Here is a 25,584-nt window from a genome sequence, read left to right as displayed (position 1 = left end):
TGAAATTGAACTATGATGAAACACCCACAGTGTTTTTAATCACTCCTCCACCCCCAATAAGATGACGCCCAGCTAAGGGTGGGCGATATATATCAAGTACGATATTTTCTAAAATGTTGCTTTAACATTGTGCAATTTTACATTATCAAGTGTCACTGTTTTGGAAAAAATAAACAGACGGTGCATGGATGGCAATGGAGAGGTGCTTAAAAGTCCTCATTCACTGAATGCTTGCCCCAGAAGCCAATCAGCGGACAGGGTTCAGTCACGTGATTCAGTGGAACCAAAACTCTACATAGTCGCACATTGAAGAAATATGCATGAGTCTCCCGTCTCAGCAGATGTTTTAATAGCGAGATGTCCCTTGCCTGGAAATAGTTTTGGAGCGAGTGTTGCATCTTCACAGAGAGGACATTGGGAGATGTTTTTTGTGGAGGTTTTACCAGCTCTCTATCTACTATACGCAACTAGCTTGTCAGTGTGTGGAAATCAACGGGTGTTTCTTCGCATCACCTCGTTCGTTTTTATCTCACAGACCGTCTAACGTTGGTGTTGTGTTGTCGTTATAATGCCGACTCATTCCAGTAGATGTCGGTAATTCACCAAAACCTGCCACACGCATAGACAAACAGCGGTAGCACCATACATTGTGGGAAACAGTATGCCAGATAGACTGGTCCGTTGCATACCAGATTTTTGGTATACTGCAGTTTTTGCAAGTTTTTCGCATACTGACAACTACAGACTGAATTTCAGCCAAAATAGTAGTTACTGATAGGGTAGTAGGTGGTTTGGAAAACAGCCAATGTCTACAGACTTTCAGGAGCCATATTTTCCCATAAAATACACATCATGTGAGTCAGAGAGAAACATTTCACCCTCTGCCGGAGAAAAGTGGTAACTTTTTTCCAGTCCAGTTTATAAACCAAGACTGAAATGAAGAATTTGAATTTGAAAAAAAGATTTTGTGACAAAGAATCCTGATTTTGATATTACCAGGCAAAAAATTCTGATCATTTGTATAACGATTTTTACCCCCACTGCTACACTGCTACACTGCTACGCTTTTCATCATACTCACCTCCATGCCCAATAGACAAATAACTGATCAAGTGCCAATAACACTCGCTGTGAATCACCCTGCACTGGTTTTGCCTATAAATAAACATGTTCCCAGCTCCTTTACCTCTGAGGAACTTCATGTTTTTCCCACAAAAATCTGCATTCTGGTAGCTGGGGTTTTTGCCTTTTTTTCCAAGTCAGAGGGTGGCAGTAAGGATGCCGGTGGCAGGTTAATGAATCCCTGACGCCATGTGCACGATGATATTGATTCACAGCGGACGCAGGCAATGGTGATAGCCCTCTTTCAGCTATTGGATGACAACATGCTTTCAGAAAGGGGACTGCCGCACTTTGGAGAGCAATTCTCAATTTGCGGGGCTTGGGAAAAGTGATTAAAATGCTGCGTACTCCCACACAAAGCGGGACACCTGGTCACCCTAATCTGGCCATTCAGCGCCATCTTTGCGGTTTTCATTTGGCATATCCAAAGCAACCCTTCCTTACATCCTGGGTGTGGTGGAATCGGTTGGTATCGTGGAGCAGACATAATCATGTATTAAAGTTAAGCCTGTGTTTCCAGGCGGACATGGACCTCCCGAATGAAGCCTTCTTATCGGCTTACGGTTGCTGTAAACCGAGCTTCACAGTCCTAAAACCAGTCCGGCCCACTGGGGATTTTCCTGGTTCTTCCAATAAGCCTCTCTGGGCCTGCCTGACTCGGGGGTATCCATGTGTGTGTGTCATATTAAATCCAGGTGACTGAGTCAGAGCTGCGAGGGTCAGGGCAGTGGGAGTGATGATAATTTATGAGGTGAGCACAGCGAATGATGGCATGATTATAATCCAGCACAACGTATTTTCCACTTAGTGGGCGCAAAAGTTAGAAAATGAAAATTAGTCGGTCAGCTTTAACAAAGTCTGACAGAAAACTGTTATCTGTCAATCACTGACCCTTTTCAAGTTATATGGTTTCATAATAATCACAATTATATGAGCAGCCTTTATAGAACTATATGTCCTGTTTATTGAAACTGAAAATTTCAGCCTCAGTATAAAGACAGGTTGTCAGGGAGACAGAGGCTGAATGAGACAGGGAAATAAAGAAGGTGAGACTGTACAAATCCAAGTGAGAACCCGCTGTCCCATCTCCCATTTTTCCACCGGTCGAGCACTTCCAAGGAGCTCTTGATAAGCTTGAAGTTGTTAAGCCTCTGTGCATTAACTCTGCTGAGATGGAGGGTGTTACACTAAATATATGGTGGGAAATAAATGCTGATGTATGGAGAAGTCTGGCTCAGACTTACACAATCAGCCGATGTGGGAGTGTTTCTGCTAAATTACATTTCTGAGTCAGTGGGCATGGCTGGGAGAGAAACCCAAAGCTTGGATACAGCATTTCTTTGTGTGGGGAGCTCAAAGCTCCATGGGGGGCAACAAGGATTGTATACAGCTAACCTAACCGGTTTCACGACTGCCTTTTCACTACTAACGTCATTGAACAAAAACAGCCTGGATTTGTTGATTGATTGGTGCCTGATCAGATGATTTGTTCAGGGCTGTAGGCAGAGCAGCATGCCAGAATATATACCCAGATTATAACAGAACAAGCTAATGAATGAGCAGCTTGGCCTTGTCGATTGATCCGCCAAAACATCACTTATCCATTTAAGGCTCAATTTGCTGACGGATGGTGGGCTGGATGGTTGGTTTTAGGGAGGTGTAATTGGCTTGGGTCTCAAGGCTGAAGGTAGAAATGCAGTCCCGGCCTTCAGAATATCACTCAGCCAGCTGAGGAATGAGCTTCGTTCCAATGGTTTTACTAATCAATCAGTTTTACAGCAAGAAGTGACATGTTTGAGGGACTGATGGCCAATCAGATGCTGGGCTTGTCTCTTAAAGCTGTTGTTAGTCTTACAGTAAAGAGATCCCAAGCTGATTTCATGCCTCAGTCTTCAAACTTCTGGGGGAATTCAAAGCTTAATTCCAACAAATCATCTCTGAATAACTTAAAAATGTAGATCTGTTAAATCATTCAATAACTCAATCCATAATTAAAACATTTCAAAGGAAATTTACTTACTAGGCTGAATGTGAAAAGGCATGCCCAAAGATCCTCAAATGATCACTGAATGACCTGATGAATGCGTCGCCTGGCTCAATCAGTCAATCGATCGATTGCCCACACAGCCGTCAGGTTGCTGGGTTTCAAGGCACTGATTGGACGGATGAGTTAGGAGATGTTTAGCTGCTCAACTAAAAAGCTATCATTAATTTGGTTAATCACTTTACAGGCAGACTTGACTTGAATGATCACCAATCAAGTGATTGGTCTCAAAAAGGAGGGATTGGCTTGGTCCTAGGGTAGGAGGTAGTTTTAAACCTATTGCTGAATAGACTAGGAGGCTTTTCCTCTTCAGTTCACCAGTTATTTAGTCATCAAGAGTTTTCTGGTCATTTGCAGTTTCATAGAAAAGTATGAAACATGAGTGAAGGTTTGAATAATAAGGTTTTTAATAGTGCACTTATACTCCAAGACATGTTTGAAAGCTTTGACAAATAAATTTATAAATGTATTCCTTTCAGGCTGAAAACCATTTCTTTAACCCATGCCTCTCAAACCGTACACTACATAGTTAAATACATTTTGTTAAAATGCTGATGAATAAGAGGAGATCCTGTCACTTAAGGAAGTCAGCAACGGTTTCTTCTTAACATGTCTGCTAAAAAAAAAGGAGAGGCAGAAAAGGAAGACCTGCTCTATCAATCCCAGGAGGAAAATGTATTTTCTCCTCTTTTTCTGAACATGCAGCAGACACAGATGCTAGAAACTCACACACATGCACACACCGGCTCCTATGGACATGCACTAACGGAGCGATGCCAGGGTGAAGAGGCTGCACAGAGGCAGGCGCACCAAGTAGTTGGGAGTTTATGTTCTGAATGTGCCTCAGTAGTGTCCAGCTATATCTATATCTTGGTCCATAACAGGATCTGAATCAGAGGTCCTCATGTTTCGATACCAAAGCTGCCTGTTAGCTTTCCAAAGTGACTTAAATGGAGCGCTGCCTGTGAGCTAGTTCAGGTAGACAACATCATCTTCTCTATCAGCTGATCAAGCGTCCTCCTAATTTGGCGGTCTATGTAATGTGCAAGATTTCTTGACTGTGCTTTGAGGGTTTCAGTGCTGCATGTGACCTTAAACCCCCACCTGGTCTCTAGCATCCACATGTGGGCTATTAAGTCAGTAACCCTTTCGTATTCGGAACACTAGCAATAACCAGGTTGCGCACAGCCATGTAAACACCATTAGCCCTTTTGAAAATCGGAATATGCTCATATTCTGGTTTTTCAAAACCTGAAAAATACCCCTATTCCTTTTCTACCCCAAATATTTGGTCATGTAAACGCCTATCAGAATATACCCATAAGTTTGTGTTCTGTGCATATTCTGTTTGCAAGGAATTCTGGTCTTTTGAGTACAGGAAGTTCACCAAGCTGCTGCCGTTTATTTGTGTTGCTGCTGTTGTTATGGTTACAGGAAGGTGAAGCAGTAATGATGCGCATTGCGTCATGAGGTTTTCTGTGTTTTCTCACCATGTAAAAAGGAATTACTTTGATTGCTCACTCATGTAATTTTATTTTATGTTATTCCAAATGCTTCAGAAACCGGAATATTTTGCGTCGATGTGTAAAAGTGGGCCGATATTTACTCATTAGCTGCCGGCCATTTTAATCGTTTCATCATTTGCATCTTAAACGATCTTTCAAGACCCAAATAATCTTATTTACTATGGCTATGTAAACATCAAAACTACCTTAGAAGAGTGGACTCTATTCTTTTTTGTCTCTTTTCCTATTTTTGATCCAAAAAAACAGGCAAAACATACTTTTTTCATCCTGTTAATCTCAGGCGCTCCATCCTTTGATCCTCTCAGTGGTCGTCTTTTCTCACAATCGCGCCACTCTTTCTGTCTCAACTACCTCATCATCTCAATTTTTTTTTTTTTTTTTTTTTTTTTTTTTAACCAATATTGATATAAGTAAATATTGGTTATCAGCCATAACAGCAATAATAATAGGGCGTTATTCCCTCTCCGGTTTTTCACCCTTTCCTTGCTGTTTGAAGCTCACCTGGAGCATTCAGTAAGAATTACATGAAAGATTACTCAAAGTGTTTTATTACCAGTCAAATTTTTCTTTGTCTATCGCATTTGCTTTACCATGAATGACAAAAGATGTTCAGATTTTAGAGCTATCCTACCATCCTTCCTCCTGCTCCCTCTTCTTGTCTTGATTTAACTGCACACAGTTTTGAAGCATTAATGATCTGAGACTGAGACAATTAAGATCGGTGTCACTAAGATAGAGGTCATCTGACACAACTGATTCAGCCACGGCGGTTATTTGGAGAGGCTGACAGTTTCAGAATTTGGTTCCCTTATGGGACCACACTCCAAAATGAGGCTCAAATTGAGCCTTTGACACACCCCATTAAATCCCAAATCACCACGCTGACAAAATGTTTGAATTCATTTGCCTGGAAGTTTGGCTCTCCTGCTAAATTTATGCTCATCAGCGAGCAGCCCGGTGTGGTGTCTGAGATTTAAACAGGCACACAGGTCATGTGTCAGTTCAGATGTTTATCTTGTCTCTGAAGAACATGGCAAATTAATTTTGATGAGGCTATTAACTCTCCATCTACGACGGAGATTACATCAATCAGCCAATCAGTGTTCGGCTGATTTTCAGGACACACAACTGTCTGGAAGTGAGTAGTGCAGCTGCTGTCAACTTACTTTTACCCAAAACTCCTGTGATTTAAAAATTGGTAAAACTTTCCCAATGGAAATGCTCCCACTTTGTCAACAGAGCGAGGACATTTCCAGGTAATGATTTTTTGTCCTTGAGGATTAATAGCACTAAAGGTGCAGGTGTTATAGATGCATAAACAGAAATACTAGTTAAAAATTATGTCTGGCACAAAAGAGGAAACACTACTTGGCATCCACTCAGCAGAACACAACATCTACAGCGGGGGAAAATAAGTATTAAAAGCGTCAACTTTTTTCTCATTACATTTATTTTGGAAGCTGCAATTCAAACAAAATTTCTACCAGACATTCAAAGAAATAATCCACACATGAAAAGAAATCATGACATTCAAGTCCATAAATAATGATTATGTGGAATTAAGTACAATAGCACAGGAAAAAAAGTATTAAACACAATGGAAAGGCTTTATACTTTGGCAAGGAAATGCACCATACCACCTGAAATCTGTCAGTAATTATTACTTGAACTTCCAATTAGTGCAAACCAACATCTGCTGGACTAGAGCAAATTGATGGTCCCATAAAAAAGGTTGTTTTTTCACCAAGCAGTTAAATACACCACACCTCATGATGGGTAAAGGCAAAGAACTCTCTGAAGAATGGAACTGGTTACAGACTTATATCAAAGCACCTGAATATTCTAGTCACCACCCTTGGGGCCATTATTCACAAGTGGAAGAAGCACCACCTTACCATCAACAGGCCACGCACAGGAGCTCCTTGCAAGATTTCTGACCAGGGAGTCAGAAAGATAGTCAGTAGAGTACTCAACGAGCCAAGGACCACCCTGAAAGTTCTCCAGAAAGACATGGAGGCAGCAGGTACAATTGTTGCAGAGAAAACAATAGGCAATGCACTCCATGGCCTCTATGGACGCTCAGCCCGCAAGACTCCATTCCTCAAGAAAAGGCATGTTGAAGCTGGTTTAAAGTTTGCTAAACAGCATCTTGACAAGCCTGTAGAATACTGGGAGAATGTTGTCTGGTCAGATGAGACCAAAACTGAACTTTTGGGCTGTCATACTACAGACCATGTTTGGAGGAGAAATGGCTCTGCACATCAGCCAAAAAACCCTATAGTGAAGTTTGTAGGTGGAAGCATCATGGCATGGGGTTGTTTCTCATCTCATGGTGTTGACAAACTTCATATAACTGACGGAGCAATGAATGGAGCCATGTATGGGGAAATTCTTGATATGAATCTGCTGCCATCCACCAGGATGATGAAGATGAGACGTGGCTGGACCTTCCAGCAGGACAACGATCCAAAGCACACAGCAAAGTTGACTCTCAAATGGTTTAAAACAAAAAGAAAATCACTCTGTTAGAATGGTCTAGTCAATCACCTGACTTCAATCCAATTGAACATTTGTGGAAAGAACTAAAGAAAAGGGTTCACCAGAGGGCACCAAAGAATGTTCCAGATTTAAAGACAAACTGTGCAGAGGATTGGGCCAAAATCACACCTGAGCAGTGTGGGCGATTTGTTCAAACATACAAGAAGCTTCTGGAAGCTGTCATTGCAAACAAAGGCTTCTCCACTAAGTATTAGATGAGTCTCAGTTAGCTTGTTCGATACTTTTTTCCTGTGTTATCGCACTTAATTTTATATAACCATTATTTATGGACCTGAACGTTGTGATTTCATGTCTGGATTATCTGAGTTAATACCAATGTCGGGTAGAAATTTTGTTTGAACTGAATCTTTGGAAATAATTGCGATGAAAAAAAGTTGACACATTTAATGCTTATTTTCCCCACTGTATGTGTTGAATTTATAGAAAAAAGCTGGTTATTAAACCCACATGCTGTTATTTCTACTCCACAGGTCAACAAGACAGAAGATAAGTCCCTGGAGGAGCGAGGACGCATCATGATCTCTCTCAAGTACAATACCCAGAAGTCCTGCCTGGTGGTTGGAATCATTCGCTGTGCTCACCTCGCCGCCATGGATGCCAACGGTTTCTCCGACCCCTACGTCAAAACGTCAGTATGCACACATCTGCAAGTTACACATAAACAGAAACAGGATAGTATTACAGCAGATGGCACTCTGATTATTCTCTGAGTATGATTTCAGTTTCTTAGGACACAGATCTGAGTCCTGCTTCCTCTATGGAAGAATAACCTGCTCTTTATACATTATCCTGTATTTCTGCATTTGTCTCTCATAATGAGTGTCTCCTGAAAAACATCACTGTCCAGATGCTCATCATCAGAAAACTATTTTTAGTGTGAACGAACACATGTGCTGTAATGGGTTGGCTGGCAGTGCTGATGTTGTAGCAGAAAAGAGGCAGACTTCCCAAGATTATCAGCACCATAAAAGACACACAGCACAAGAGGCCATCCTCAGGGCTGCAATTTGAAGGAGAGTTCTATTTATCACACCTGAACATTTCCCAGGTCTTTCATCTGGCTGAGCAATGAAAGTGCAATTAATTTCCTACTCCGCCGTGCACACCTCGAGAACAAAAGCCTGACTCGATTCAGAGGAGAGGTGCTGGCAACAATTTTCCAACAGTTTGAGGTTGAGGAAATCTTCCTGGGGCTTGAAGGACACTCAGGTAGATAATAGATTTACTGACAAGCTCATGTTAGAGGGAATAAATGAAATGTATACTCCGTCACTTTGACAAGCTGCATGGTTTTAGTTAAAGTGGGACTGATGTATCAAATCACAGCTGTTACCTAAACTGTTAATCACTCCATGGTGTCAGTTATATCAAGCGAATTTAAAGTCCTGGGCATCCAAATCTGCAAAAGACATCGTCTTAGATTGGTGTTGTCTTCACTCTGAAGCATTTTCAACAGAAAGTGTTTTTCAACCTGAAGGCCCAGGAACTTCATGGCTCCTGTGGCCCATTGCTTTTTCTGCATTTCCACCAGAAGTCGTGGATTATGCAAAACAAGCCAGTGATTTAAGGTTGATTTATGCTTGACACGTCCACGGGGTCCGCACAGCTTTGTGTGGATGAATGACGTCATTTTCATACCTACGCCCCCTTTTGTGGTCCCTTTCATGTGGAATTTCTGCGGCAAACACACTCCAAAATTTCTAACCTTGTCGATGGAGACGTCCAGACAAGATGGCGGAGGAACGAGATGTCCTAGTACTCTAAGTGCAGAAATATAGGCATCTAGAGATCATTGGGTAAATAAATCATGGCATGACACTGTGGTCACTCTCGGCAGAGAAGAGAAATCCGTTGAAAGAGCCTGGAAAAATATCAGGGACAGATATGTCATGTTGTAAACAAAGGCAAACTTCTTCGACTCTGGTTTAGAACTCTGGTAGATGTACGTTTGTGATACACTGCCCCCTGCAGTTTGGGAATGGACACCAATCGATGCGGGGTTCGCACAGAAAGCATAACACAGTCTTTAGGGAGGAAAAGTAAAGGTAATTGCAACACACAGCCAGACCAGTAGAGGACAGTAAGACGGTAAGGAAGGCCACTGAGGGAAAAATGACACCATGTGCTGGTTTTAATCAAGCTTTTTTGCTCTACAGATGGATTTGTAGGAAGAAAGGTGCTTGAGGTAAAGGTATTACCAGTCAAAACCATTCCAAGAAGCCTAAAACAGTTTTGACCAGTGAAAATCAGGGTTGGTCTCTGCCAGATAAAGCACAAAAACAGCACAGACTGGCCTGTGTTACAGTTTAAGAGTATTGATTGATGACTTTCTGCAGCTTGCAGGCCTTGGTCGCAAAGATCTTAGACCTCTGGAAAGTACTACCCCCTCCCCCAGATATGCTGCAAAAAACTAAATGTTATCAAGTGTTTTTGTCTTATTTGATGTAAAAATTGTCTTGCTTTACTTGATATGAGCCACATTTAACTGGTCTGTCCAGAAAATCATCTCATTATTTAAAGCAAAAATGAGGTCTGAGTTGCAGGTAACAAGCAAAAAAAAAAACTGCCAACGAAATAAGAAAAATTTGCTAGAAAATTTGCTTGAAACTGGAATAATGTCTTAATACAACTAACTTTTCTCTCGCTCCATTGGCTGATGTTTCTAACTTGGTAGGAGCAACTTAAACCTTGTTTTGTCTTTAAATAACGTGAAACAAGACTTTCTTCTGGACATGTCAGGTGAATATGGTTACTTTTAGGTCTCAAACATTTCCTACCTTAAATAAGACAAGATCACTTGATAAGATTTCAGTTTTTGCACCATAGCGCCTTTTTCAGGAGTAAACTAATACCTCAGAACTAGATTTAGGCCTTAGTGCCTCTGGTTTAAATCACAAATAAAAGTTTCTCTGGTCAAAAATACTCCTCTAACAGGGTTTTTGGTTGCACACAAAGCTGGTTTTCAACAGGAAAAAATAATATTTACACAGCAGGAAGTATCTTTTCTCACTCTTTACAGAATCCTTGTGCAACATTTCTTTTGCTTGTGAGAGCAACTTCTCAGTCTGTGAGCAGAAAACTGTGTTCTGGGTTTTAAGTGTGTGTAAAAACAGACTGTGCAGGATTGTTGTTTCTATGCCTGAGTCCTCCGGTTTGCAGAACTTGGTCTTCTTGTTTGCAAGTTTTGTTGTGTTTTGTCAGTCAGTGGGCTTCCATCCAAGGATTTAACTGGCTACTGTGCTTCACTTTATGATTGGTACATTACTTCCTGCTCACAATGCAACCGTCTGATTAAAAATGAAACATTAACGGCATCTTACATCTGTTAACATTAACAGACAGGTCAGGGAAGTACTGGACTGCAGAATGAATGCTCCTCTTGTTGTTTCTCCAGTCAGTGGTAAATCTGTTTAATCTAGTGCTAATGTATGAAAGAGCTAAAGAGTATTTCCTTACAGTGCACAGCTGAATAAAGCATTATTTTGCAGTCAGAGCCAAATCCCAGTGATTTACACGGTGATTTAAAGCCATTGTGCTTAAATGTTTACATCCTTACTTCCACTCTTTGCCTGATTTGCCCGGGGATCGCTTTCCCATTACATGGCAACAATTAAATTTGCTGCAATATCCTCATCAACAACGGTTTGAGCCTTGGTTCCCACAGGGCAAAGTTTGTGAGCAATAACCCACTTACACTGGCTTTAAGTCTCTGGGTGAACTTGGGAAATTGAACAGTGTGTGTGGCTCCTGTGAGCACAAAAGAGGGGAGACGGATGTGACGAGCTGCTGGAGTCGCACGGGATTGAAATACACAACGTCAGGATTAGCAAAGTGATGTTTTCAGAATGGACAGAGGAAGAGGAAGACATTAACTAAAATACTCAGAGTACAACTTGTACATCACTTATCTGGAAAATCCAGCTATCTTTCACACACGATGACTAACACTAACGCTAAAGACTGCACCGCAGAACGATCTGTTTTCTGACTCAGACTGCAGAGAAAACAAGCTGAAACTTTCAAACAACATCAGTGTCTGAGGTACAGAAATCAAGTGATGCTAAAACTACTGAGGTGAAATCAAATGCTGACAGAGTGCTGTTCATCTCAATCTGACTTCTGAAGGTTTTGGTGTAAAACTAGCCTCATCCTTCACTCGGGGTGCTTTTTGACTACAAGGTCCAGGAACTTTAAGCTCCTGTTAAAGCATTTCCAGGAAGTACATGGTTCCTGTGGCCAATTTGTTTCTTTGGGATTCCACCAGAACCCAGGTAGATTACGTAAATCAGGCCAGAGACATACAGAGAAAAAAATAAAGGTATTTACAAAACAACTCCAGACCAGTAGAGGGCGATAAGATGGCAGGAAAGGCTATTCAGCAAAAACGACTCCATCAAAGGAGACTTGCTGTTTTCCAAACCGCCTGCTTCACTAGTAGAGCCTACTTTTTTGCCCGAAATTCAGTCTGAAGTAGGTAGTATGCAAAAACTTGCAAAATCTGCAGTATGCCTAAATTCCCTGGATGTCCTTCTGACCCAGGAGATTTCTCAGTGTGCAACAGACCAGTCTCCCGGGCATACTGTTTCCCGCAATGCACAGTACTAACACTGTTTGTCTATGCGGGTAGCAGGTTTTGGTGAATTACCGCCATCTACTGGAATGAGTCGGAATTACAGCTACAATACAACAACACTAACGTTAGACGGTCTGTAGGTTGGAAGTGAAGTGATGTGAAAGAAACACAAGTGAATCTTGTTACTGCCAGTTATAAGCGAGGCGTTTACTTCTACAAATCAATTAAAGCCCATATAAACCACTAATTCACTTTTTAAACCATACATGGTTTTTCCATCGGCTGTAAAAATAAAAATCCCTTCCAGATTTATTTTTAACAAATGATATAACTTTAGGTGTAAGATTAAAAATAAATTAGGATTCTGCTGTGATATGATTAACAAAATAACTACATTACCAAAATCTACCCAGAGTAGTATACTACAAAACAGATCCAGCAGAACAGTCATGCTACATACTAGTGGTTTGGAAAACAGCCACTGACCCAAACCCAAAGTCAAGTGTCCCCCTGGTGTCCGTGAGGGTTTAAGGCTTTCGTAATGTAAAATTGCAATGTGTGTGAGAGCTCTTGCACTGACTTTCTGAGGCCTTAACGCACCCTTTCTGTAAGCTGGCATATTAGCAGACTTATAGTTAGGGAATTACCCACAGTTCATTGTAATGACGTGATACCATAGAAATACTGGGTTCCCTGGGGAAGCCCACAAACACAGCAGGTTAAAGGAACGCCTGGCATGGAAATTGAAAAAGAGATTGCAAACAAGAACCGCAGAAATTAAAACCAATGTAGACTCTCCATAAAAAATAAGTCTGCCTGTCTTTGAGAATAAATGATTAAAAAAGGCTTAATCATCCCTAATATTTATATCTTTACACATACTGTATGTGCAATTTAATGAATACATTCAGATTTTTACTGCTGCTCAGGTGAACTGATGAGAAAGTCTGTGCTCCACCAATCAGACACATTCAGCTGGGAAGCCCCCAAAGTTCCTGGACATCTGGAAAGTACTACCTCCCAAGCAGGGACGTTTTTAGGGGTCAGTTTATTACCAGGAACTAAATTAAGACTGTCCGTCAAAGCACATAGTTCCAGGAGAAAGTTCCTGTGGTAAAAAAAATGCCAGAAGGTTGACTCCATGAGAACAGAACAGAGCAAATGGACAGACAACTGATGTGAAACTGAGAGATGTTTTCTGTTATTTTTCTCCCCTCAGCTTACGTAAAAGCTGGCTAATTGAGGACAGTTTGACCTCAAATGCGTCAGGTCAGCCCCCCATTGGTGTGTCTTTCTCTTAAAGACCATTTTAAATGACCTTCCTCCTCAGTTAAAATCTTCATCGACTCTTAAAACCGCAGCAGGCTGTGACCTGTGGTCTAATGGACGGATTCTGTACATCACTCCTCCATCTCACTCTGTCTTTGGTGAAAGATCTTCATATGTTGTCACCCTCTCATCTGGTCTGAGCTACAAGGTTACCTGAGGCTGGGGTCATGTACAAGTCTGCAGGACTTTAAAACTGATGTAACGGTTTCATCTAGTTGTGACAAACTTTCTACAGATACACAAAAAAGGGTTTTGTATCTCAGTGTGAATATTCCTCTTTAATCAGTGTTGGAGCATAGATGGCCAAGTGGTCTCGGTTGGGGTCCATGAGGTTTGTCTATCAATCAATCAATCAATCAATCAATCAAACTTTATTTGTATAGCACTTTTCATACAGGATTTTGTAATACAAAGTGCTTCACATGAGAAAAAGATAAAACAAAATAATAAGTGGAATAAAAAGCAGAGATTGCATAATTACATAAAAATAAAACATAAGACCCCCACCACCCCCAAACCATATTCAACATACACACTCATTTACTCAAACACATGAAAATATGAAAAGGAAATTCTGACAGAGAGCAGAATAAGAGGACTGAGGAGACGCCATCTTGTATTAAAAATGAGGAAACACAGGAGCTAAAAGTAATATGATACTTAAAAATACTCAAAAATACTCTAAGATACTAGAGGGTAAGATACATAAATGAGTAAATAAATAAATAAAATAAACAGTATAGAATAAAAGTTAGATAGATAATATTGTAAAATGAGATTCTGTAACATCAGGTGCGTAATGAAATCAGCTAAAATTGGAGAAGCATTTGACAAAAAATAAAATTCCAAGTAAAAAATAAAAAATGAATAAATAAATAATACATAAAATAAAATAAAAATCTGACTGAAATGTAGTAATAAAACATAAGAAAAGGGTTAAAATAAGTTACATATAACATAAAATAATATAAATACAATCAGCTAAAAGCGAGATCAAAGAGGTAGGTCTTGAGTCTGCCTTTACAAAAAAAAAAAAAAAAAAAAAACTTGGGTTCGAATCCATTCTCTGGCTTCTTTCCTGGTTAATGGCCTAAAAGCCTGAAAACAAACAAACAGAAAATAAAATCAATATTTTAGGAACAACACACCTGGGAAAAAAGAGTTAGAGCCTCTTATGAATCTCAACAGGTTAAACTCATAAAACCTTGTGTTGATACGGATGAGACGTGTGGTACTGTAGGGGGACATAAATCCTGGCTCTTAAGAGAGGATTTGATACAAGTTCCTTCATGTCTCAGCTGATTAAAGATAGACTCCAATTAAAGAACCAGCAGAGCTTTCAAAGTGTGATAATGTAATGTAAGGTGATGTGTGAGATGAAGTGAAGCTATGCAGTGAGTGAAGGGCAGTGCCACAGCGCCCTCTGCAGGACAGTCCACTATAACAGATTAGAGCTGACATGAAGATGCTTTTACACTCTCTGTATATGAGGAAACCTGGATTAACAACATTTGAAAAAGGCATTTACACCATTTCCTTATTTTTTGATAATTGAATCACTTTGACAAACGGAGTGTATTGTTTGATGTTTGATTTACCTCATCCTCTCTCTCCTCGCTGTCCTGCAGGTACCTGAAGCCGGACGAGAACAAAAAGTCAAAGCACAAGACGGCTGTGAAGAAGAAGACGCTCAATCCAGAGTTCAACGAGGTATGATCCCTCTCTACTTTGATAAAAACCCTGTGGCAGGTCTTATTTTTATTTCATCTAAGGTCAATGTTCCTCTGCTGCTTCTGAGCAACCTCCTAAACAAAGGATGTGCAGCTGTTGTAGATTAATCTCAATCTGTTATAATGATTGTTTTTTAAAGAAGGAATGTCACAAAGTCATCTTGGTGTCTAAGTTGTCTTTTTTCAAGCATGAAAACCTCTTCAGACCTTAAAACTTCTCATAGCTTTGTAATATCTGTTTCATCAATCCCCTAAGAAATTACTAGAATCTCCTTTATTTCCCCAAAGGCTCACGGATATGTTTCTTTATTTAAGTTCCCAGCAATCCAATCAGATGGACTTCCTTGTAGCTGTATAAATAAATTATTTTAAATCAGTAGAATCATATTAAGATCAATTTTCAGCGTCAGCTTGTTTGTATCTTTAGTAGCTCACAGGTTAATGTGTAGTGCTCAGGCCAGTATGCAAAAAAATGACTTCTTGCTGTTCTTCTTTGGACGAATACATATTTTATTCCCTCAGCTTCTCAGAGTACTTTCATGTCTTGGTTTTAATCACCCTCATATTTTTATTAACCGGGTTTTATCGGACCTGTCTTCAATTACACATTTGTCTTTTTCTTTTTTTAACCTAAAACTCTTTGACAAATCATCCAAACACAACTTCCTGAGCACTTCACAAGAAAAACAGAACACTAGACTCTACATACACTTCAAAAACTAAAATCTTATCAAGTGTTTTCAGTTTGATTTAAGTAAAAATTGTCTTATTACACTTAGTTTAAGCTACATTCAACTGATCAGTCCAGGAAAAGGTCTTTTTTTTTTCCAAGTTGTTTGAAGGCAGAAATAAGGTGGGAATTTCTTGTAACTACCTTCAATACAATTTTTTTTTAAATTCAACCCAAGGATGACAATATTTTACATTTTTGTAATTGATATGGTGTCAAAAAAATGTGTCCCCCAACTGTGACAATAAATAAATTGGTACATAAATAAGTCAATAATGAAAAAAAAGCAGTGACAACAGCAACAAAAAGGGAGAGAGAGAGAAAGAAGAAAAGAAAAAAAAGAGGCATTAATAATACAGAATACAAAGATGCATGTATTACAGCTATTAAAAATAACTAGAAGCAATATTAAAGTATCATGGCTCTTTGTTACTAAAAAAATATTATAATAATTATAATAACAAAAAAAAAAATCATATTTTTTTCCTTCCCCAAGATCCTCTTTCCTTTCTCTAAAGTGTTTGATATCATACAGAAAAAAAAACAAAACAAAACAAAAAAAACAGTTATATTTATTGAAATAAGGTAAGACAAGAGGAGTCAAATTTGGGAGAAGTAAAAAAAAATAAAAATACAGTAAAAAGAACAAGTAAAAAATGAAATGAAACAAAAAATGTAATAGAAAATTTGCTTGAAACTAGAATAAGAAAGGATAAGAAAAGATAAGATAGCTTTATTAATAATGTCCTAGTACAAGTAACTTTCCTCCTTTTCCACTGGCAGATTTTTTTGTACTTGTTACAAGCAATTCAGACCTCATTTTTCTCTTTAAATAACTTGAAACAAGACATTTTTCCGGACTTGTCAGTAGAATGTGGCTCATATTATGCCAAAAAAGACATTTTCTATTGAAAAAAAGACAAAACCACTTGATAAGATTTCAGTTTTTGCAGGGTAGAGTGGAGCATTGAGCTGCAGATTTGTCCCTGAGGAGTTGGTGGAGACCAAAACTGAGTAAAAGGGAAAAATTATTGAACTTGAAATGTGTTTGAATCTTGTTTTATAGCCTCTTTGAAAGGCAAAATATGTGACTTTTAAATAATTAAGAGAGTGAAAAGCCACCTTGATGTATTCAGTGCTGTTATTTGCTGAAGCATTACCTCGATATTTTCAGTGTGTAGCAAACAAAGCTGTTAATCAGCCCGTATTTACCTCCAAAATGAGTCAGAGCAGCTCAGCCACGCAGATTAACTTCTTTTAAGGACCAGAGTGAATGATTATAAATGTGGCTGAAAACAGTAATAGCTCTCTAAAGACCCTGAGGACTGAGTCGTATTTTGCAGGACGAAGCCAAAAAGGTTTTCATGACTCCGCAGTGCGTCATGGCACAGACCTGGAGTGTGCTCCTGCATACGAGCGGTCGGCTGCAGCCAAACACTCGCACAGGCCAGCCGCTTGACATTTCCTCTGACATTTTTTGCATCCATATTCCGCCATCACCTCTCGACCTTTCTGTCAGAGACAATGCCCTCATGCAGGGTCTCCCTCTGCATCTGGGAATCGATTTCATTAAGGTGGAGCAGCCGGCCTGATTGAACTACTGATTGAAATGCAGAATGAGTGCTCTGCCTTCACATGCTGCACATAGACAGCCGAAGAAACGCTTGTTTCATTTATTGGACAGGGACTTTATTGATCACACTGTCATCCTTTTAAAGTACATGAGCATGTATTTTTAATTTAATTGGCGGTAGCTAAATCAATATGAGTGACACACTGTGATCCTGAGTGTCCTGAGTTAATAAGACGCGCTGAGAGGCTCAGGGAAGGTGACGACAGACATTAACCTGTCAACATGTGTCCAGAGGATGTTAGAAAACTTACATTTGTGGAGAGTTTGTTTACAGGATCTCTGTTTTATTTCTGCTTTGTAGGAGTTCTGTTACGACATAAAATATGCAGACCTTACCAAAAAGACCCTGGAGGTGACTGTGTGGGACTACGACATCGGGAAGTCCAACGATTTCATAGGTAAGCCCAGGTCGACCATGCCAGGTCAGTTCTGCTCCCGTCAGAGATGATGCTTTGTGTGTGTGGGACTGGCTGGGATATCTGGACTGATATTTATCAGTATCAGCAGCACCACTGGCCTTCTGTCCAGCTGAGCCTGCCATCTGGCCAGGTCTCTCAGAGGCTGCAGGCTTGGAAACAAACAAGCACTGAGGCACGCTGGGAACAGACGGGCCCGCCGTCGTCTCAGTTTAAGCATGTTTCAGTGGTGTCCAAACCTGCACTCCCACAACAGCTATGGCATCATTTTTGTTTAATAAAGCTTAAAAAGCAGAAGTATTTCATGTTCACCTCAGAGACATGGACACTTCAATGACGAGTCTGCTGACAAGAATGATATCAAAGCTTCTACACTGGAAAAAAAAACTGAAAAACTGAAATCTTATCAAGTCTTTTAGTTTTATTTTGTTTTTTAAAAATGCCTTTTTAGAATTAATATGAGCCACATTCACCTGACCAGTCCAGAAAAATATCTTCTTTAAAGTTATTTAAAGACAAAAATGAAGTCTGAGTTGCCAATAGAACAAGCAAAGAGTAACTTGTAGTAAGACATTATAGTAGTTTTAGGCGAATTTTTGAAAAACTTCTTGTTGTTCCATTGGCAGATTTTTTTCTTACATTTTTTTTTGTTTATATTACTCTTAATAACTTGAAACAAACATGTTTTTCTGTACTGACCAGTTGAATGTGGCTAACAACAAATATGATAAGACAATATGTACTTCAAATAAGACAAAAACACTTGGTAAGATTTCAGTTTTTTGCAGTGTAGAAAAATTCTCAAAACTGAGGTTTACACTGCAAAAAAACAGAAATCTAATCAATCGTTTTTTTTGGTTTTTTGTTTGTCTTGTTAGTTTGTTTTTTTAAGTAAAAATTGTCTTATTATACCTGATGTGAGCCACATTCATCCAACCAGTTCAGAAAATGTCTTGTTTCAAGTTGTTTAAAGACAATAATGAGGTCTGAATTGCTTGTACCAAATTTAAAAAAAACAACAAAAAAAAACAATGAAACTAGAAAAATCTGATTGGAAATTTGCTTTAAACTAGAATATATTTTTAATAAAAGTTACTTTTTTTCTTGTTCCATTCCCAGATTTTTTTTAACTCGTTACAAACAATTCAGACCTCATTTTTGTCTTTAAATAACTTAAAATGAGACATTTTTCAGGAATGACCAGCTGAATGTGGCTCACAAGTATAAAAAGACAATATTTACTTAAATTAAGAGTTTTTTTCTAGTTTTTAGTACAAGTTGTCTTGGTATACTCGATATGAGCCACATTTAACTAATCAGCCAATACAGTGTTTTGTTTCAAGTTGTTTATGACAAAAATGAGGTCTGAATTGCTTTTAGGAAGTAAAAAATAAATAAGTAAATAAATAAATCACCAACGGAAAAAGAAAAATGTGCTTGAAAATTTGCTTTAACTAATTATTGTTTTAATACAAGTAATTTTTTCCTTGTTCCATTGGCAGAGTTTTTTAACTTGTTGCAAGCAATTCAGACCTCATCTTTGTCTTTAAATAACTTGAAACAAGACATTTTTCTTGACTGGTCAGGTGAATGTAACTCATATTAAGTTTAAAAAGACATTTTCTACTGAAAATAAAACAAGAACTCTCTATAAGAGTCCAGTTTTTTCCAGTCTCACAGGGTAAACAAAAGTAATATAACCTCCTTAAAGAGGGGGTATTATGCTTTCCCATTAAAATAAAGCGCAACACCCCCTCTTTAAATGTAGTGCAGTAAAAGACCATGAAACTAAGAGACTTGAGAACAAGAACACTCAGAGATCTACACAAGCAGCTCTCCTCCTCTGACGTGATCAAATGGACCTTCAGCGAAGGCTGTTTTGCGAGACTAAGTGAATTATTAGTGACCATTAATAACCCATTAGTTCCATTTTCCTGGGGTCTCATTAGAAAGTTGTGCCCGTCAGATCCTTAACGCCTCACCTGTTTCCAGCTGTGATGCGTTGTTGCTAAGAAACTCTAATGATCTGCTGTTTCCCTCGGACTCTGTGATAATGTGAAACCTTGTAAAGCTCGTGCACGTCCCTCTAAGTGTTCAGCCTATGACTCATCCTCTCTGTGTGCCTCCTTTCAGGTGGAGTGTCTCTGGGTATCAATGCAAACGGAGAGCGGCTCAAACACTGGTTTGACTGCCTTAAAAACAAGGACAAGAAAATTGAGCGCTGGCACACGTTGACCAATGAATTACCCGGCTCATTAAATGACTGAAGACCCTCATTCTGTCGTCAAACCTGTTGGCCCTCCATCTTCTCTATGGCTGCACCAGATCGCACTCCTGCCTTTATTTTCCCAAACTCCTCTTCTCTGGATTCTCGTTACGTTGGCCTCGGTGACCTGCGACACCTCTTTGGGAATATGTTTCCTTCTCAACAGGGCTCATTCTGACATCTTTTGTTTGTGTTTGACAACACTTCACATTTACAGCAGGGGTTGCACAGCTGCTCTTTTGTTTATCCTCCCAAGAGTAATCCTATCAACACAATGAATCACTGCGGTTGTTATGTTGAATGATTTAGCTTCATATTTCAGTGAAGACAGAAGGAACAAATCTTTTTGGTGAGATCTTTCAAAGCATTTAAACAGTTCCTCAATCCCAGAAACAGCACAAAGAGCCTTCATACTGTCCTTTTTTGGTGGAGAAAGAGTGGCGAGTGTAACAAAGGATGTAGCAGAATATTTTGTTGTTGGAGAATGCAGAAATGTAGTGAAACAGATCTTGTGTTTTTAAGAAAACCACACAGCGTCACAGTAGAGCGGCAGGAAAGGAAAATCAACCACTTATTTTTTTTCTTTACATCTGAAGAAGTTGCACTTTAAATGATTGTAATCTGTACAGAAGTCAAGGTCTCTTCGTCGTTTATCTACGAGACAACTGACAGTGTGTTTAGGAAATATTTATCATGCAGTCAGAGTCATTTGGGTCAAAAAGAGATCAGTATCATAGATCATAGACCTCCCGTCATACGCTTAAGGCCTCAGTAAGCTTCAAACTATCGACTTTACACTAATGTGGAGACTGCACGGAAGATCTCTCAGGTGGATTCAGTCCACAACAGTCAGTAGGGGGAGCTCCAGATCCCTTGGCCTCTCAGTTCATGAACACAGCCTGCTGTGTGTGTCTCTGCTCTTCCTTCTGTCACAGCCAATACACAACTTTTTCTTTTTCTTTACAAGCAGAAAAATACAAACATATGTTAGCTTCTTTTGGCATCGGATAAAGAAATAGACGTCAAATTTGTTGTACACATGAAGAGTAGAGGAGAGATACCACAGTATTTCTACAATTTCTGATCCAAGAACTGCTAACAATGATTGGTGCCAATGAAATGACCACACTAGTAAGAAAATTCGACAGTTCAAATGCAAGGCAGTGGAAATATTTTATTTAGATACAAAAAGGTTTCAGTTCATTAATTAAATATGACTTTTTTGACCATTTTGGGAGTTCAGTTCAAATGGGTGTTCATTTTTTTAACAGCTACACTGCAAAAACTGAAATCTTATCAAGTCTTTTTGTCTTATTTTCAGTAGAAAATTCCTTTTGAGACTCAATATGAGCCAAATTCACATGACCAATCCAGAAAAATGTCTTGTTTAAAGTTATTTAAGGACAAAAATGAGGTCTGAATTGCTCGTAACTAGTAAAAAAAATCTGCCAATGGAACAAGAGAAAAGTTACTTGTATTAAGACATTATTCTAGTCTCAAGGAAATTTTCAAGCAATATTTTCTTGTTCCATTAGCAGATTTTTTTTACTGGTTACAAGCGATTCAAACCTCATTTTTGTTCTCTGATAACTTGAAACAAGACATTTTTCTGGATTGATAAGTTGAAAGTGGCTCATATCAAGTGTAATAAGACAATTTTTACTTAAAAAAGACAAAAACACTTGACAAGATTTCAGTTTTTTGCAGTGTAGACCCTAGCTAGAGGTCGCCGCAGATACATTAGCCTCCTACAGCTCCGGATGCTAGGCCTGTGACACATCAATTTAGCATAAAGCAGATTGAGACGGACTGGAAATCGTGCACGGAAGCGGAAAATATGCCAAGTGACTTTCAAATAAAACAAACAGTGTCAAAAATAGATTTTACTCAACTTGACTACAACAACAAACTAACATAGCGAGCGCAGCCAGGCCAGGAGTCAACAGGTTTGAGGTTTTACATCCAGACATGAACAAGGAGAGGATCATGGATAGGGTGGGAAGTGCAGCAACTCCTCAGCCTGTGAGTCCAGCTGTCTGGAGTCTTGCAAGCTGCCAGACCGAACATGCAGCTAGTGTGAGTCTGCAGTCTTCCTCAGAAGAGTCACAGGATGTTGTGACTTATCTTTCAGCTGCTTTATAGAGGTTTGGTCGTCCTGCCATGCCCCCTGTTGTCAGACAGTCTAAAGACGGCATACCAAGAGTGTGACAGAATGTAGGCCCCATTATCCTGGTTTACCGTCCTTAAAACCCACTTCTTGGTCTTCACAGCCTCCCTTAACCCAACACTGGTATCTGTTGCTCTTTGAGCGGATAAACTCGTCCTTTATCGAGTCCAGGATGTGATTTTCTTTCTTGCTTTGGTCTAAGCCCCTGTTTACATGACAGTATTTTATCTGAAATCGCTAAAATGCAGAGAAAAAAAATCTGTGAGGGACTGAAAACGCTGTAGTAAGCATGCCGGGCCTGCAGGTGGTGCTATAACTGTCTTGTCCAGAAGCCGCTTTTGGAAGATCTCCACCGAAGTAGAGTTGGGTCGATCATCTGGTGTATTGGTGTCGAAAGACAGTCAGCAGATTCGGCAGATTGAGCAGCACAAACACAACAAAGTAGTTTGTGACGATTGTAACAACGGTACTGTTGTACTGTTGTATGTGCTTTCACGAAGCAGAACGTGACGTCAGCGTTTACACTGAAAATGCTGGCTCACTGTTTACACAGCAACGGTAGCTGCAGGGTTTCAGAAAAATTCCCACTGGAGGCCGTTTTCAAAAGTTTGCGTTTTAGGTCGGCTGAAACGCCGTTCCTGTGTAAACATGAGGTCGAATCGCAGCAATACTTTTGCGTTTCACCCCAAAACTGTTGTCATGTAAACAGTCCCTGAGAGGGTTGATCTTAAGGTTTTTTGGCCCCTTCTTCAACTTAATTTTACACTTCAGGTGTTTATCACATTCTTTACAATATTAACTTCCTGTCACAGCAGGTAGGATGACTAAAGACTCTATTACTCTATAAATTAGCTGACAGACAACTCACAATAACATGACTTGAAGACTGAAATATGTCAAGGTAAAAAAGAAATCACGCTTGTCTAGTTGCAAAGATAACTTAACTATATTATAGGGTGTCAGACAAAATGAACCTTTTGGTAGTTATAAATCTTGTTTAAGTTAAAAACTCAAGTTTTGAACTTTGTGACAACTCTAGCTTTGTTGGTCTAAGGCAGGGGTTCCCAAACTTTACTCTACGCCAAGGCCCCCCAAACAGCATTTGCTTCTGGTCTCTATTGGAAACAGACAACGTTTCAAAATATGTAAAGAAATGTCAACCCTAAGAGTGTATTTTCTAACTTTTATTCAATTTTCAAGAATTATTACATTTGTCTACAACAGGAAATTACTAAACAAACAAAAGCCAGACTCACACAAGTAGGTTGTAAAAAGGGAGAAGGCATTCAGGGCTCTGTCAGCCAAGGTGGGATACTCCTTTCTTACATGTAGTCAGTAGTTAGACAGGGAAGAGCCTCAAAGGTCAGGTAAACAGGGATCATGGCATCGTCACGCTGAAGCTACAGCTGTCACATGAGGTGCGGTTGGGGACGATTGGAAACTTGAGAAACCGGTGATCATGCCACTTCACGTGTTGTATGTTCAGGACAAATGGTTATGGAAATAATGATAGTTTTTCCTTTCCCTCTAATCTTCTGAGACCCCCACTTTGAAAACCACTGGTCTAAGACACTGTGAAACCATGAGACAGGTACTTTGGCTGAAGCATACTGAGGCCTTAACAACTATTCACAGCACAGTTTGACAGGTAGAGGAAAAAATGTACAGTTACAGCCCCAAAATGTAAGCCTGTGTAGTACAGAGGAGACAGAAGTTGGCAGTTGATAGCCATAACTATTTTTCCAGAGAATGACTGATGCTTGTTGTAAAATAGCAGGTTGCTAATTTGTGTGTGATCAGCTGACTGATTCACCGCTGTGATCTAAGATCTGACGATTAACTCTGCCTGATCTCCTCTTCACAGGAATTCAGAACACAAATCAAACAGAATAAGGTGAAAAGACTGATTTTTCAGTGCAACCCCTGATCTATAGAGCTGCCTGGTTCTGTGGTGATGTTTCCCACGTACAGTCATCTTATCTGGACTTTAAAATAGACGGTATGGAGTCAGAAAAAAGGCGCTCTGGCTCAATCAGATATGAGTTTGGAGATGAGTCATAGGTACAAGGCCGCAGAGCTGTTTTTAGAAAGCTGGCTGGCTGTCCGTCAGTGGTGGAAATTAGTTTTTTTTACAGAGAACACTCTACATCACTCAGTTCTCGGACTGTAAGAGCTGGTTTTTCTCTCAAGGCTGTGCATAAATACACAGACTGTGGTCCGTTAGGAGCTGAAGAGGGTTGTGGATGTAGGAGCAGATCTCATATGCACCTGATGATCCCACAGAGGTAGAAACAGTCACTGCCATCACACAGCCTCTCACACTGGAGAGCTACTTTACAGAGAGCAGCTGTAATCAACAACACCATGAAGTTCAATGAGTGGCCGGCCGGTCGAAAACCCACTTATCCAACCACAATGCCACATGATTGGGCAGCTCTATGGTTGTGTGTGAGTGTGTATGAGCATGTGTGTGTGTGTGTCTTACTGTTTACACTACAGGAAAATGAGTTTCCATGAAAACTCGCTGACTCGCATTTTCATCTCGCTGAAAATGTGCCTGCTGTACGTCAGAAAAAAAAAAGGGCCGATTTCCACACAGAAAGTTTACGTCAAATCTAAAAAAATAAAACAAACGAGCATGTATTGTTTACATCAGCCTACTCTTGCTGAAGTCAGCGCGATTGTTCGGTCGTGTGATGCAAGCTTTGCTAAGATTGGCCGAGGCTGAGAAGGGCAGAATTTTTAATATATTAGCTGTGTATGTATATTGTTGATATGTTGTTGCATCTGTTGAGTTATTTTTTTAATGTAAGCAGCTCCACTTTAAATGTATCAAACAGAATGTACATGTTTAACCCCTTCTATTCCACAGTAAACCCTCTACGAATGTGCAGCTTAGTGCTCTGTGTTGTTGATATTGTTCATACTTCAGATTATAAGCTCTGTCTTTGGGCGCACCTATCTGGGAATAGAGATGGTTGAACTCACAGCCTTGGAGCAAAACTTCCAGGGGCGATGTCACTCAAATCATGTACTCCAACTTTGACTCCTTTCAGCCTGTGAATTATTTATTTTTTCCCCCTTTTAATATTTTATAACATAGTTTGATACCCCCAGACTCTGCAGGACTCTCCTGGACTGACACTCCTACCTTGAGCTGCCCTCATGGCTCAGAACGCTGGGATGCATGCCATGTATTTGTGATTTTATGAGTTTAGTTCTGCAGTATGACCTTTTCTGCATGCCCCCCTGATTGTTAAACCTTCACCGTGCACTGACTGGAAACACAAAAAACCACCAAACTAAAAGTCATCACGTAACATTCAGGATCCCCGCCAGGCCTGCAAAGCTTTGTCGTCATTACCTCATGTCAGTCTGCGCGATAGACCGAGCATGTCGGTGTGCTTGACTGATTTTGTAATCACCCTAACTCACTAAAAACAGCTTTCGGATCGTGAAAAGCATCAGAAACATTTGTTTTATCTGCCC

The 25,584-nt window shown here is 39.8% G+C and overlaps 1 protein-coding gene across 1 annotated transcript in view; it reads left to right on the top strand.

Moving 5' to 3' along the window:
* The window catches only part of doc2b (double C2-like domains, beta), a 221,898-nt gene extending 200,569 nt beyond the window's left edge, over positions 1–21,329 (top strand). The window contains exons 7-10 of the mRNA XM_074672166.1: positions 7,722–7,879; positions 14,782–14,863; positions 17,548–17,644; positions 19,796–21,329. Of these exons, the coding sequence (XP_074528267.1) occupies positions 7,722–7,879; positions 14,782–14,863; positions 17,548–17,644; positions 19,796–19,929 (471 nt within the window). The 3' untranslated portion in view covers positions 19,930–21,329. The remainder of the gene's footprint in view (positions 1–7,721; positions 7,880–14,781; positions 14,864–17,547; positions 17,645–19,795) is intronic.
* The last annotated feature ends 4,255 nt before the right edge of the window (positions 21,330–25,584 follow it).

Source organism: Halichoeres trimaculatus, unplaced genomic scaffold, assembly GCF_033239565.1.
Source record: "Halichoeres trimaculatus isolate MK-OKI-2021-1 unplaced genomic scaffold, fHalTri1.1 fHalTri1_scaffold_6, whole genome shotgun sequence".
Classification (NCBI taxonomy): Eukaryota; Metazoa; Chordata; class Actinopteri; order Labriformes; family Labridae; genus Halichoeres; species Halichoeres trimaculatus.
Note: the sequence above shows the minus strand (reverse complement) of the source record. Positions and strands in the feature narration are given on the sequence as shown.